General features: G+C 41.0%; 2 protein-coding genes across 6 annotated transcripts in view; one reads left to right on the top strand and one right to left on the bottom strand.

Moving 5' to 3' along the window:
• Positions 1-1425: 1425 nt before the first annotated feature.
• On the bottom strand, positions 1426-15339 carry LOC135985193 (microtubule nucleation factor SSNA1-like). Of its 5 annotated transcripts, XR_010605763.1 has the most exons (5): positions 15070-15339; positions 13556-14012; positions 3584-3627; positions 3220-3450; positions 1426-2350 (listed from the first exon to the last, which is right to left on the bottom strand). XR_010605763.1 is itself a non-coding variant. In XM_065628244.1 (2 exons), exon 2 carries the CDS (start codon positions 13941-13943, stop codon positions 13599-13601), a length of 345 nt encoding a protein of 114 aa, XP_065484316.1. In that variant the 5' UTR covers positions 13944-14012; positions 15070-15339; the 3' UTR covers positions 13340-13598. The 5 variants fall into 5 exon arrangements, 4 of the variants coding, with proteins under 4 accessions (XP_065484316.1, XP_065484317.1, XP_065484320.1 ...); XM_065628244.1 differs by lacking the exons at positions 1426-2350; positions 3220-3450; positions 3584-3627 and having other exon boundaries at positions 13340-14012; XM_065628245.1 differs by lacking the exons at positions 1426-2350; positions 3220-3450; positions 3584-3627 and having other exon boundaries at positions 13340-14012; positions 15074-15339.
• WAC (WW domain containing adaptor with coiled-coil) overlaps positions 15333-15413 on the top strand; it is a 59673-nt gene continuing 59592 nt past the window's right edge. The window contains exon 1 of the mRNA XM_065628243.1: positions 15333-15353. Coding sequence (XP_065484315.1) covers positions 15337-15353 — 17 coding nt within the window. The 5' untranslated portion in view covers positions 15333-15336. The remainder of the gene's footprint in view (positions 15354-15413) is intronic.

Here is a 15413-nt window from a genome sequence, read left to right as displayed (position 1 = left end):
CTGTTAGCAAAGACAAGTGATGGGTACTGCTTCTTCCATAAAGGTGACCACAAACATCGCACTGGGAAGTGCAGGCAGCTGGCAACTTTTGCACGTTTGGTGTTTGATTCCAGCACCTGGCAGAAACACAACAGGCAGAATTGCCAATGATCTTCTGTTTGTTTGTACAATACATTTTTAAAAGCTTCAATGTGTTTTAAAATAGGTCTACATGCATTTTAAATGGGTCCTCCAGAGTGCTGTAGAATTTACCAGGTATACACTATATTTTGCCATGAAGATACCAAGGAAATGTGATGAACAAAGGATACTCGTTACATTTTCCCTGGAAGGAGGAAATTTCTTAATTCCTCATACATAAACGTTTCCTAAAAATAATGCAAAACTTCCACAGTGCAGGAGAGGAACAAAGCTGTATCAGCTCTCACTGTTCCAGCAACACAATGAACCTGCTTAAGAAGCATTTTATAAGCCAAAATTTCCACTGATCTAACACTAAGGAAGGGTCCAACATGGATTTTTCCCTTTCCTTTAGTACTTGAATTAGACTTTCAGTATTAACTTGGAACATACAACTTGTGAAGGAACATGAAGGAAAAAAAAGTGTTTATTGCATCTATCTGTCCATTTTCACTGAGATGCAAAGGTTGAAGAGCTGGGAGCTGCGGGGATGCCCAGCGCTGCGCTGCCTGCAGCCGGGTGGGTGCTCAGCCTCTGCTGGTGAGCGCTGCAGAACAAGAGCTCTCCTTCACGCTGCCATTCTCTCATCAATCAGCCTAATTATTCTAATGAGGAGAGTTGCATCCCTCTGCTTCGAGCCCTGCTGGTTTACAGAGAGAGAGAAGTAAATAAAAAGGAACAATGCTGGCTGCTGCTGTGGGAGGGAGACAATAGTCCTGACTCTCCTCCTCACCACCACCCCTTAGGAGGGAAGACCAGGGTGGCTTCCTGCAGGCCCCTGGAGCCATTCCAGATCAGAACTGAAATCACACACTGGGCTCGTCAGCATCTGCTGAAGGAAAAAAGCAATTAAAATAGAGGGCATGTTGTTTTCAAGGCTCTAAGAGAATGTTGCTAAAAGGATGGGATACAAAGCTTTGCAATGTCTGAGTAATTCACGCACTATAAATACTGACCTGAGCTCTAATAGCAGGATCAAGTCATAGCTTTATGCCTTTGGATGTTTTTAGAGTAAGGAGGGAGATTTTGGGGTTTGAGTTATACCTCTACAAATTCATGTCTTAAAAGATGTGTTTTGGTTCCTTTTCTTGCTCTATATTAGTTGAAGTGTGCTTGGAATCGCGAAAATTAGAAACTTGTTTTTCTGTAATGAAATCTTACATACTTATTTACAACACAAATCTGGGAGCTGAAGCTTTAAGCAAACCACAAACTACCACGAGACGACTTATAAAAATATGACAGCCAAAATTATGTGCAGCCCTACTCATTGTTTTCTGTATTTTTCTCATGTTCCCTCATATTGTTCCCTCTTCATGATGACTGAAACAAATCTTTCAGGTCTAGATCACATATTATGATATGCACAAAGCCTCCTTGCTATTGTTCGGGCCAAATTAAAAGCGTTTGTTGAAAATAATTGTGGAATGGCATAAAAATTCATTTTCATTTTACTGAGGATTTAATTATTTCTATTGTGATAAATTATTCATGTTAGATAATAAATTTATATGTTTTAATAAAAAACATTTGAAAAATTAAACAATTCTGGCAGTTCTTGCAATGCTCTCAGGAAAATTCCTCTGGATGTTCTCAGCACCTTATCCCCTCTTTTTCAGTGTTAGTTTTACTAAAATGTCTTCGTCCTGCCCTTTATACAGCATACTTACTTCTATCTTTAGCTCCAGCTTGATAAATTATCCCATCTTCAGCCTCCAGCTAGATGTTGTGGTCATATTTTTGGCATTTCAGACTCAAAAGAAAGCCCCTTAAATATTAGAAAACTCATCTTCCCGTTTACCTTTCCTCCATTTCCCTGAGCTAAATTTATTGTGACGTTAGGTGATCCCCTCGATGTTCTTTCAGCTCTGAAATTGCTTGTTCCTCTAACATTCCCAATTCTGGGAAGCGTCATGCCAGGCTGATGTTTCTTCTGGCAAAAGAGAAGCCATGTACCGCTGCTGGACGCGCTCTCTCCCAGGGGCCGGCAGCTTTCCTTTCCCCTGCCATTCCGTGGGGCTTCCAGCTTCTGCTGGCCTGGCAGCTCCAGAGCTCAGGTCCCAAACCAGACCTTGCTCCATGACAACTGCAGATCCTGTTGGGGCTGGACTGGAAGGAGCTTCCCTGACACATCTGAGTAACAGTGACTGCAGAAAGGCAGGTGAAGTTGCTAAAGATAGTAAGAGAAGAATTTAAATATTCACGTAAAGAAAACAAGTTGTGTGCTACAACACGTACAGCCGTGGATTACAAAAGTGCCTTTCTTAAAGCCATCGTAATTGCATCCCATTTGATTGAAGTATAACATGGGGTGAAATTTTCAGTAGGTCTTTGATCATGACCAACTTCTAGCATTCAAAAAGACATACACCAGGCCAAGAACACAGTGTGAGACATCGTTAAGTCATGAAAAATATCTAGAATTATTTATATTTGCATTTCTGAGCCTTTCACCTTTACTTGCTTTTGTGTTTTCAACCTTTTCTTCACAAGAAACAGCAATATAACTTCACAGGAGGGCAAGAAGAACAAAGAAAATGCCTTTATTTCAGGAGCCAGGCCTTTAAGAAATGCACCAAAACCCCTGAATCTTTAAGCTCAGGGCAATAGCAAGCAGAGTACCAGACCCACTAACTTGCAGTAAGCCTTGTGGATTAAAACCCTCTTGGGCACTTATTAAATTCTTAGTATTATCCCAAAACTCATTCCAGAATATCAGTTTTGTTACCTTCTTTGCTTCCATACAGGACAGAGCACTAGAATCAGAAGTTACAGATGCGGAAATTTAACACTTAGAAACCCAGTAACACTGCACAACTACTGTGGTTGGTTTTAGGGGCTTTGCTCACACCATTGAGATTATCTTAACTACAAATTAAATCATAACTTCCCAATGTAACAAAATCACAATGTAGCAGAGGTAGCATCAAGTAGTGCGAGCAGCATACACACACACACACGCATATATTTGCCCTTCACACAGAATAGAAAGAGAGAAGGGACTCCCAAGTCCTCCTGACTGCCTTAGTGTGAGCCTACCTGAGGTGTTTTTGTACAGCACACGTCCTTCATTTATTTAATCACCTGCTCTCTCCCAGCACCCACAAGAGGCCCCTTGTTCCATGGTCCTTGCAAAACCAATTGGCTCTTTCATGTGCAGTGGGAATGATGGGCTTGGGAAATGGAGGCTGGGCTTTGCTCTGAGGGTCCAGGCTCCAAACAGGTACCGCACTTAAAATCTCTCCTGGATGAGATTATTCAGGAAATGTACTGTTAAACAAAACAAATGGTTTTTGATACCTTTTTAAAACATTTGGCTGTGCTTTCCCACCAACCAACCAAATGCAGAAGTTATTTAAAACAAAAATGTTCATGCAAGGCAGTATCACAGAAATCAACTTACACCTCATCGTGTTTGGTTGCTGCTGACTTCACCAAAACCTGAAACTATAAAATACATATCAACACAATGTAAGTTAAAAGGGCTACCATAATGTCTGAGAACCAAGCTTCACCCTAGCTACATCAATGTAATAATACATAGCATACTAAGCCAGTGAAAAGAACTTCTAACTAACAGTTATAGACAAATTTCATAAACATATAAGCAAAGTGCACTGCTTTATTAAGCTCATCTAAAATGAAAAAAAAAAGTATGTTAAACTGAACGGGTTTGAGACCAAACATCCATGTTTTGGACAGGCAGTACTTGCAAGCACGCTGCAGAGGTATGCAGCTACGGGAAGAATAATTGGTCCACAATGACAAGCAAACACAGCATCTTCTTGTTTCTCCATCCCTTTCAATGGCTGCTGGTTTTTAGGATTTGCGTCATGAATTATTTTTCCAAAAGAAAAAACAGAGCTCCCATTGGGCAGATTTAGCTGTCTTTCATGTGGAACTGGCTTTTCTTGGACCAAATTATCCCATTTATTATTACTCATACCTTTAAAGATAAAGAAAATTCTTTCCCTACTCAGCCCAGTAATGATGTAGGAAGGAAGAAATAATTTTTAAAAAAGGTTCTCTTCAATTGCTAATGTTGCAAGAAACCCCACTCAACTCAGATTAAGGCCAACAATTCTGTCCTTTTGTGCTTTTCCTTGTCTTCGATAGAGACCAGTACCAGACACTGCTCTGCCTCAGTTTCTTTCACTACATTATCAGAAGGCTGCCCTTTCTTTGTCAGAGACAAAATGATGTGTGCTAATAAAAGAAAACAGAATTTGTCTGGTTTGTAGGACCCAGTTTGTCACCAAGACTTTGCTAACAGTAAATAAAACTAGAAACCTTTATGCAAACCAGCAGGATTTTAGCCAGTGTGAAAATAACTGAGTTAATGTCATCTTTCAAAACCTATGTTTGTATTCAGTCACTCCAGACAGCAGGAAAACCAATTGTTCCTTAAAATGTTATAGAAGTCTGTGCAGACACTGTTGGTATCCAGAGATTTCACAGCATGCAGACTTTTAATTGCCTCTCCTTCCCCTCCGCAGATGAAGGCATCTGGAACGTTTATCTCTAGCACTTCTTACTGGGGAATATATTAGTTTGTAAAATAGAGCAGGATTACAAAGAAAATTGCTGAATACATATGATGTCATGGAATAACTTTTTATAAGCAGTCTTATTGTGGGCATACTCATCTCTACCTTAGCATGTGTTTATTATTTTGCAATATAGGTTGTATTCAAACCTTTGAAGAACTACATACCTGACCTATAATGGTCTTCTCAATGAGATAATTGATCTGCAAGCTCCAGCATTATATTATTTTCCCCTTTTCAATTTCAAGTTATAGTCTTCTCAGACAGTGCAATCATTTCTGGAACAAACTCAAGTCACTCAGCACATAGCCTTAGTACTAATTAAATTACAGCATCCCATATAGACCTTCTTTATTTGCAGAAGACTACAAACAAAGTCTGTATTTGCTGAGACAAGGATAGTCTCACTGACAAACCTAATAAACTTCTGTTCTTTAATCTCTACAGTGAATCAGGAACATCACATTCCATCTATCCATCACGTCAACCTAAAGGTCTTTTTGGGATGGGTTTTTCATAGGATGAAACTCCTTTCAGATCAGGTATCCGTTGTTTCTCTACCATACAATATTCTTATCCTGTCCAGCCATAACTTTTGTGGCACTATCAAACTGAATGAAATCTCTTTATCTTTGCAAAATATTTTTCCAAGTGTCCCAGAACATGTCCAGACAATATGAAGATACCAAAAACATCTCTGACCCATCATGTGGCAGAAGAACAGCATCTTTCTTTCTGGTCAACAGCTTGAGATAACTAAAAACATGGTAAGGCGAGGGGCTAGGAAACAGGGGCAACAAAAGCTGTTACAGCAGGAAGATGAGGACAGGGCTAGAAATGAGGGGTTATATAGCAGCAAGACTGTGGAGGCTATTGAAAGCAGAGGGTACACAACCTAATGCAAGTTGTTAATGACAAGCCTATTTAAATCATCCTTTCTAGTGGCAGACTACCGAAATATTAGACAGGATTCTACCATGAATATTCTATACTTTTTAAAAAATGCTTAGTATATTTATATATTTGTAGTATGTATATATATTTATTGTGGTACACGAAATAAAAGAATACTGCTGTCAGGTGTCACCTGTCCTAGATTAAAGTAGTTTTTAATCTGAATTCATAGAGTCAGCTTCTATTCCTACAGAACCACATCCATCTATATCTCTACAGTTCTTGACTTGCCATGCTGCTTCAGTGCCATTAACCCAAAACAAGCTGTGGTGGAATATGGTTGCCACACAGCCTGTTGCTGTTATATGTGGTCAGAATGCTTATTGTGGTCTATATGCCGTTATTGATGGACTAGAATTCAGATCCTCCACTGTATTTAAACACCAGGGAACTTCAATGTCTAGAAAACCCCTAAGAGGTATTGGCACAAATACCTGGTACATTGATTAGCATAAGGTAATACGAAGCCTGATGAAAACAAGACAGAACAGCAGGGTCTGTAAAGACAAGCTATCTGAACAAGGTTAGGCTTGTGAAAGGTAATTCATTAGCAACTATCATTAAAAGTTATTTCTGTTCCTCTGACCCATCTTCTACAGTCAGCTCCCGAACACCTGTGAGCATGGGCTTGTAGAGAGCAGGTCTGTAAAGTCAGAGAGTAGCTGATTTGGAGATGGGATAGTTTGTCATGAAGGGTGTATCCATGGAAAAATGAGTAATACTTTTAAACATCATCATGACACTGCATGATATGTGAAGTGAATAACAGCAAAAAAGTATGCATCTAGTCAGTTATATCTATCCTTTTCCCCAACACAGGCTGAGAATGCATAATCCAGTTGGTTTATGTCAAATGCCAAACAGGACATGCATCCCTGGGAAGCAGTCAAAGTCAGAGCATTCGATTGAGGCTGAAAAAGCAAAGCCTCTATTTCCAGATCTGTCCCTGATTTGAGGCAGATTACTACCGACTGCCGCTGTCTATCAAGAGGGATAAAGATATTAACATTCTCTGTGAGGTACTTTGTGATCTATTGATTGGAATCAGTCTTTTATATATCCTATGAGCATATATATAGGTATATACTCAGCATTTTAAAACACCAAAAAATAAAACCAGCATGGCATAAACCCAAATCTTGTTTCACATGAATTGCTGCTGTATAGGTAGCTTCTGACATTCCCAAAGAAAACCCATATATTCACAGGCATAACATGAATGTTTATGGCAGACTGCCATAGGAGGCCTCAACTGAATACCTCATTAAAAACCAAACAAAACTACATTCCCAATTGAACAAGTAACATTTGTTGCAGATCACTTAAAACTACTAAGGGGAGTCACAGAAATTGCAAGTTGATTGCAGGGTTAGACAGCATTTGACCAGGAGCTTGGTGTATTACAGAGTGAATACAAACCACTTACAGGCTTGTGGGCTTCAAACTTCGGTGTCTGTATTTTTCCCCTTGGCCACAGGTTTTTGAACAACTTAAATCTAAAGCAAGAACACTTTAGGCTTCAGAGATAACTCCCTAAAGGGAACAGGATTTAAATTAAATATCCTTCTCATGGAGTCGCATCTAATGTTGCATTTCACTAAAAGACAGTTTGAATTCCCCGAATTTCAAGAATAGGAACAGGTTACATTTTTATAGAAAGTCCAGTTGACTCCTGAAGGCACAAAATTCCCGTGTCCACATGGTTGATTGCCTTTTGGCAGGGCAAATTAACCCTTGCTGATCCCAGTACTGCAGCAGTACAATGCTTCCAGCTGTACCTGAGCTCCTGCATGTAAAGATAACCTGATTGCAACCAAGTATCACATTCCTTGTGACTGACAATATGGACTGAGTTTTCTTTTTTTCATCTTGCTTCAGTAGGCCTTGCAACAGTAAACTATGACCATAATAACCACTCGGTCTGAATCATCTCACAACTGTTTACCATGAGCCCTGCTAACAAAGGTGCTCCTCTCTTCCCGGGTGGGTGGTCTCTACTAAAAAGGCAGCTGTTTTGCCCCACGCCTCCCAGGCCTGAAGTAACCATTCCCTTCATGCTAGCAACAACTCTTAAGGACCAGTTTTTAATGAAAAGTACTATGCGTTCATCAATTACAGTAAATAATCTCACTTACTATTGGACAGTGAGCAGCACAAATCTCTGGCAGGATTTCTGTTATTGAACAACTGCATAAGCACAATAATTACTGCTAATTTTTTTGTTTTCAAACATCTGACAGAATATGATTCAGCCCTGAATACTGACTATATTTTAAAAGAGGCATCACGGGAGTCTGTCATGCTGATTTTCAACTCAAAGTGTTCTTATTGTATAAGGAAAAGGAGGCTTCAAAAAAATTAATGCTTGCAAAACATGAAAAGGATTTTGTCTCTGGAACTGAGAGACATACCTGATCAGAGTGGGTCTAAGTTGCATCAACTTGTTAAGAACCATATAACAACAAGAAGAGAATACTACAAACAATAATTTGATCCAATACAGATAGCGAGATTTGAAAGCATTTAGGAAAGAAATTTGCTAACTTTTTACTACATTCAACTAAATCAACTATATGAAGTGTTTTTTAAAAATGTAAGCTACAGATCTGTCATAGACTACGATGGAAATAATTTTGTAATACTGTTCCCATGTACCACGTACCAATGGAAAACCTCAAGCTCATTACAAGAGCATGAGAACCTATGCATATGAAGCTTGAAAAATAGCACCTATGAAGATTTAAATTTAAAATGCTCCATGACCAGTCTATTCAGTATCATACTTTGAAAAATGTTGAAAATTAAGTGTTAAAAATTGTTCAGGCTCTTACTTCGTTTTACAGTCTCTACCTAACACTTCTGTCTTCCTGATTTAGGCTGGCCACTGCAGGAAGCTGTGTCTCTGCCTCTAAAGATAATAAATGAGAACCCTCAACACCGCTATAAATCTTTCATGGCCAAGTACACATATTGTATAAAACAAACGGTGGTAAGCTAAGTCATCCCACTTAACTTCATATGCGTCGAAGTGAGTTGTGAGTGAACCTGAAGCTCCCACCACAGTTAGTGGAATCACCACCAATCCCACCTCTAGAGGGAGACTGATACAACTTTTCTCAAATGCCTTCCCTTGAACATAATCTCTGCCTACAGGTGCCCATTTTCCTCCAATACCGATGAACCCAAGAGTAACATTTTCCTATTGGTGACATACAAATTAAGCATACTTACATATATTATAAGCTTTGAATGATGTAGCAAGCAATAGGCTTGCTACCATCAAGACACAAAGATTTGACACCATTATTTTCAGTGCTGCTGCTAAATAAAGATCTCAAAGTTTGTACGAAACTTTACTAATTTACTGTAGCGATGACTGCAGCATATGAACAGTCTAGTCTTGCACAAACAGACACCCCCAAAAAAGCAGATTGTTCCACCCCACAGGATCTTGTGAAATTACTTTTGAAACTACTACAAAATGAAAGACTTTTATTAGCCCCACTTCTTCTAACATCATATTTTTGTAAAATCACACTACAACACTGAACTACTTTTTCACACAAATCCCACAAGCTAAAGCTATGAATGACCAAATAATCATATAGCTCCCTTTTCCACAAGCCTGGACCTCTCCACCATGTTTTCTTAACAGCTAACATGCAAGTTGTGTCACCTGCACACATCTTGTTTATACAGCTAGAGATTGAACGAAACTTCATCTGAAAACCAACTGAGGAAGACAACAATCAAAGAGTATTCTGGGGCAACTGAAATTAGAGACAGATAAGGGGCAAAGAACAACAAACCCATTCCCAGTTTAAAAAAGGCATAGAACAGTCACCCGAGAAGCAGCTGCTGTTTCTGACTTCACCCTCAGTAACACAACAAACACTGACAAAGCAATCGATGCACAAACTAAAGCAAAGGCTGATCTGGCCTTCCCCCAGTAGAGGAAAAAAAGAAGATATTTATACCTATACTTAAAACCACACACATACATTAAAAAGAAAGCTAAGTGAGCAGTCCCATTTTAGGAAAGCTTGTCTATCCACCTATTAAAAACAAACTCCCCCCCGTCCCCAACAAAACAAAAAAAATCAATATTAAAGCATCTATCGATATTTCTTCACTCACTACTGAAAAGGAAGAAAAATCATATTAAAAAAAAAATGAACTGTTTTATCTACTTCTTACATAAAAACCCAAGAGCCCAGGATCTAAGCAAAGTTAATTTCAGCAATTGCCACAAGCTCCATCTCCAAGTTAAGGATTTCAGCAACTGCCATGAGCTACATCTTATCACTCGAATTTCTCCTAGGAAGCAAAATCATCTAAGGAGTAATAGATGCTGGTCTTTTGTGCGAGACTCATCTACATGATGAAGTTAACTGTAGATATTTGATCCTCTTGCTAACAATTTTCCAAATGTTCTTGTTTCAGAATTAAGAGTACCTTCTTCCAATTTAGCTTAATCCATTCAGTGAGACACACTTATACCGCAAGAGCTAGTCGGAATTGAGATACTTAATTCTGAAACTGGAATCCACGACCCAGCCATCTGGGTTTAGATTATAGCTTGCTTCGTTGTTTGAATGGATGGTTCCTCAGGTGCCTGAAGATGCCTGGTCTTTCTAGTCTGAAGACTTCCTAGTCCAAGGAAACAAATCTCTTGCATTCACCAAGAGATTAGCAGAAACTGTGTGTGGGGAGGTACCTGAACAGAAGGGTAAACATCTCCACAGAGACAGTTACACATTGTGACCACTTGTATATGGGACTTCACCTAGGGGTTCCTATAATTATCTCCACACAGAAAATCGCTTTCCACATAGCACCCACAAGCAGTTTCTTTGGTAACCACCAAACTATATCATACATCATAAACTTAGTTTACTTGGCAAGAGTTAATGCTCAAATGTTTTGAAAAACCTCTTGATCACTAGAGTTGTATGTGCTGAGTACATACTTCAGAAGTACCGCTATAAAAGCTGGGAATCATCTCTCCTCCAGTTATGTGCTGTTATTTGGAAACCAGGTGGAGATGCCACTACATAAATTCAGGAAATGAGAGCAGTGCGCTAGATGCATTTTGCTGGAGCTTTTAATCAAGTATAGACAGGAGTTTCAAAAACTGGATCTCCTCACATACCAAATAAGCTACAAGACACTCAACACAGCACTTTACATTAGGCACAACTATTTGGTAACCTGAACTTTTGTCATTAAGGCTCCTATATTGTATGCACTCAAGTAAATTACTGGATCTAACCCAGAGTTATATAAGAATCAATATAAAAAAATAAGTCAGGAATAAGTATGATGCTTTAAGTTTATGACCTGCTTGATTTCAGGCAAACTTTCCACTGCGGGCTAGCCCTACAGAGTTGCTGTAAGCTGCAAATTATAATTTCTGTTCTAGCAATACTGTGTGTTAATTTAGTTTGCGTGTCTTCTATTCTAAACAAACTGATGCTGTTCAAAAAAAAGCTAGCTATGTCAAGATTTAGGCTACCTGAAAAAGCAGTGAAAATGGCTTACCACTTCAATAAAAGGATACAGTAAGTTCATTTGGGTCAACACATAATATAATGATAAGGGCTATTTTTGAGTAACAACTTTGCATGTGCACTTACCTCACAATGACTGCCACAATTGGGAGTTATTTTACAAATAGCCAAGCCCTAGAGATCTGTTATTGCTCCCAGTTCACGAATCTGAATTTAAACAGAAATTTTACAGACTGGGATCACTGAATTAAATGCTAACATGTCAACTTTTTATTTGAAAGTTGGGAGGCTTCAGTGTATGTAAATACTAGTGAGTTAGATTTTCCCTTAGTTTTGTAACATAAAAAATTCAAAAACCTCCAGTATTTTAGTTTTGACACTGTGATAGCTACATTAAGATGTAGCTATGGTCACGAAGTGGCCTTCTTTAAAGACTTAGAAGGCTTCTTAAAGCTCATTTAGTGTTAGCTGCCTAAGTAGAGCAAGAAGAGGTGTTATTTGTGAGTATTCTAAGGCAAACAAACCTGTAATTGTCTGAGACTGATAATAGGAGAAATTAACTGTACTGTTCTCTGTAATGACCTTTCTATGATTTTTTCCCCACACAGACAAGTTCAAGCTCCCTTACAGTTAATAAGAAGCAGCAGTTTACATATCCAACTCTAAAAAAAGTCCTTACTCCTTAGTCTTAGTTTTCCTGAGTCTTCCTATTTTGATGTAAATTAGTTGCTACTACAGACTAGGAGAAGAGAGAATGCCAAGAAACATCCAGTCAAATAAATAACTTTTTACCTACTGAAAAATAGCAACGTTTTTGTATTTCACTTCAATGTAAACAAGGCTGTCTTGAATGCTGCAGTACTACAACAACAGCAGTACCCCTGAGATTATCTAGTTTTATCACCTCAGCATTACTTGAGGGAAGGTAGTGGAAACGCTATACAAGTAAACTGTTAATTAGCTCAGTCACACTAATCCCTGATGTAGCATGGCAATCAGAATAACATAAAATTTGCTTCATGTTGGTGAAGAACTATTACTAAAACTATTCACATCTACATAACCTTTATACTTGCACCTGAGAGACACACAATTATCCAGGTAAGGAGACTAGAATTGCGCATCTTTCTATTTAGTTAGTTGATACAGAATGAAGATTTGACTACAAGATACAGCTCAAAAATAAAGTTACTGCTATAACATATGAATGAGCAGTACGAAATGCATGTGTATGTGCACACACACCCACAGAGGTTTAGTAACTAATAGAAATAGCAAACCGGATTAATCTGAGATTTCTGCCATGCTGTTACCTCCTCTCTGACCTCTGAACTAGGTTCTGTTATAACCTCATCTGTAAGAATGCCTTACAGCTGCAAACTACTTCTAATCTCATTTTCTTCTTCCATCTTTCATTTGTACTTATTTCTCACCATTCCAAGTTGTTCACTATCCTTTACAATCTTATTACAATTATTTAGTAGATCAGTATAGAGCTATAGTGCACTAAAATGAGGTTTCCAGAAGTTTTATTACTGGCTTTTAGTTAAGATTATCTTATTTGGCCTTGTATTTAACTCTTAGTATTTTTGATTGAACCCCGGTAGTCTTCTTCAGGATGTCCAGACACTATTGAAGTACAGTCATCTTTCCTTTATCCATAAATAGATTAATTGGTCCGAGCGTACATGGTGTAGCTGCCTGCAGAGCTCTGCTCTGCACACCAGGCAGGCACTGGTACCAAACCCCATCTTTTGCTATACTGTGCCTCCTTTCTAAACAGGCTTTTGAGCATAGCTCCAGAAGGACCATACAGTCCTACAGCTTAAGCCTCCACACCCTGCATTAGTCATGTTTTCTCACCTTATCCCTCAATTATACCAGATAAGCAAGAGATGATTGTAAACAGGGGCCATCTTTGCGCATGCATCAGACAGAACTCCAAACTCCTTGAGTAACCTAAATGGTTCGTTTCTATTGGGTCCTTAGCAGTAAAGCCTAAGCATTTGTAAAGTGAAAAGCAGTAGTATCTGATCTACTTGCATCCACTATTTTTCAATCAAACAGGAATTCACTGGTAGCCATCTGAAGCCAACCAATAAAACGTGGGGTTTTTTTCCCCCGTCTTCAGAATAGCCTTGACGCATCACCATGTCAAAATTGAGTGTCTCACATCTGCCTCACTTAGTTAAAACACTACAAAACTACGTTGGCAATATTTTTTAACAGCAAAACATCAGCTTTATTTCATCTATTTTCTAGTGCATTAAAAAAATAGTAATAAAACATACAGAAAGGTCGGAAGAAAATCCCTCTCTGCTTATACTGTTGTTCTAAGGTTCTGTGGCTAACCACATTTCTCACCTAGTGGAATTTTAGCACTGTGGAGTCCAAACATTTGACCGTTTCACGTTACATTGGTTTTCAGTTCTGACGTATGCTTTAAGCTTCCCACTTCCTTCTTCAGGACATTAAGTAAAGTTCTAGAACTATCCAAAATCTTCATGTAAGCAGCTTCAGTTTCAGCAAGAATTTTATCAAGCTCATTCCGTGAAGCTACCTTTTGGGCCAGGTTTTCACACACACAGTCCAGTTGATCTTTCAGGACTTGGATTTCGTGCTGGAGTTTATTTTTTTCCTCTTCTGCTTGCTGGATTTGTTTGTTCAGCTCTTCTTTTTGAATACACAAGTCTTCAATGCACTTCACAAGTTCATTGTTGTAACCCTGAAGAACAGCTCCCTGCTGAGTCATCCTTTACTCCCCTCCCTCAGCTCTGCCACTGCTCCCTGAAGTCCCCTCTCAGCAACAGCCTTCTGCACTCTAACAGAAAAAAAGAAAAAAAAAAAATTAAAACACACCCCACAGTAAAAAACAGAAAGAAAAATTCTGTAAAGAGAGTTACCACGAACAATGCTACACTAGCACAGACAGAGCCACGGCGAAAGATGCTCTGGTTTAAGGTTAACATGCTAGTTCTGAGTTGTGCCACATCTCTTCCCTTTTCAGGAAGGGGGCAGGACACAATTCAGCATCAACACTGTACGTTGACTGAAAAACGGTCTCTCCAACGATACCCTCATGCCAATGCTCAACTGCGGCATCAACATACTTATATTTTATAATATCTTAATACCATTTTGACTAGGTGATGCTTTGTACCTCAGACTTCGAGGGTTTGGTCAGAAATCACCAAACGGCCCTTTCCCCGGAGAAGGCTCAGCTGTCACCACCAGCAGCATCCACCCAGCCCCTGACGAACGGGACTTTCCTGGCAAACCGAGCGCCAGCCACCCACTTCACTCAGCGAGCCCGGGGCCACCTGAAACAAACCCACCTGGCGCCGTTGACTACTCACGGCCGCCGGGGCGACACTTCCACGCGTGTGCCAAGCCGCGCAACGAGCCGCTCGCTCGCCGGGCGCGGCCGTTGGCGCCCGGCGCCCCTCACCGCCGCCCCCCACTCAACCCTCCCTCCCTCCGGCGGCGGTTTCACCGCGCCCAGGCCGTTCTGCCGCCAGCGCCTCGCTCCCTCAGCGGCCACGGCTGCGGCAGCCCGGCGGCGGCTCCTCAGGGGCCGGGAGCGGAGCCCCGCCACGGCGGGTGGGGAGAAACCGGCGCCGCCGCACGGCCGGGCGGCAGGGCCTGACCCGCGCTCGCCGCGTCCCCTGGGACATTTTAACCACCTCTTCACCGCCGAGCGCTTCCTCGCAGAAGACGAGCCGTACACAAAATGGCTCCTGCTTATGCATCAAGTCCCTGGGCGGAAGGGGAGGAGGGGGGAGGTAAGAGCAGACCTTCCCTTTCCTATCTCGCGGCCGGGCGCCGCTCCGCTCCCCCCGCCCCGCCGCTTCTCTCGCAATTCCCCCTCTTGCCCCCACCTGCCTGGCGTTCCCGCCCTATCGGCTCCCACCGAGGAAGCCAGCTGCCCAGCCGCGGCCTTGCTCCTGCTCGGCGGGGAAGCGAAGCGAGGGCCCCCGGGCGGCGGGGGCTCCCCTCGGCCAATCAGCCGGGCGTGCCCGGCCAACGGCTGCTCCGACCGGCGGCGCCTGGAAGCCGCTGGGTGAGGGGTCACGGAAATACCCGAGCGTTTCCGAACGCGGCGCCACCCTGACGGGAGCGTGAAAATAGCTCTACGGAAATAACCGATGTTTTCCGAAGACAGGTAGCGCTCCGGAGAGGAGGACGAGGCGGGCTGGCCGGTGGGAGGAGGAGGGCGGGAGCG

The sequence above is a fragment of the Caloenas nicobarica genome, chromosome 2 (assembly GCF_036013445.1).
Source record: "Caloenas nicobarica isolate bCalNic1 chromosome 2, bCalNic1.hap1, whole genome shotgun sequence".
NCBI lineage: Eukaryota > Metazoa > Chordata > Aves > Columbiformes > Columbidae > Caloenas > Caloenas nicobarica.
Note: the sequence above shows the minus strand (reverse complement) of the source record. Positions and strands in the feature narration are given on the sequence as shown.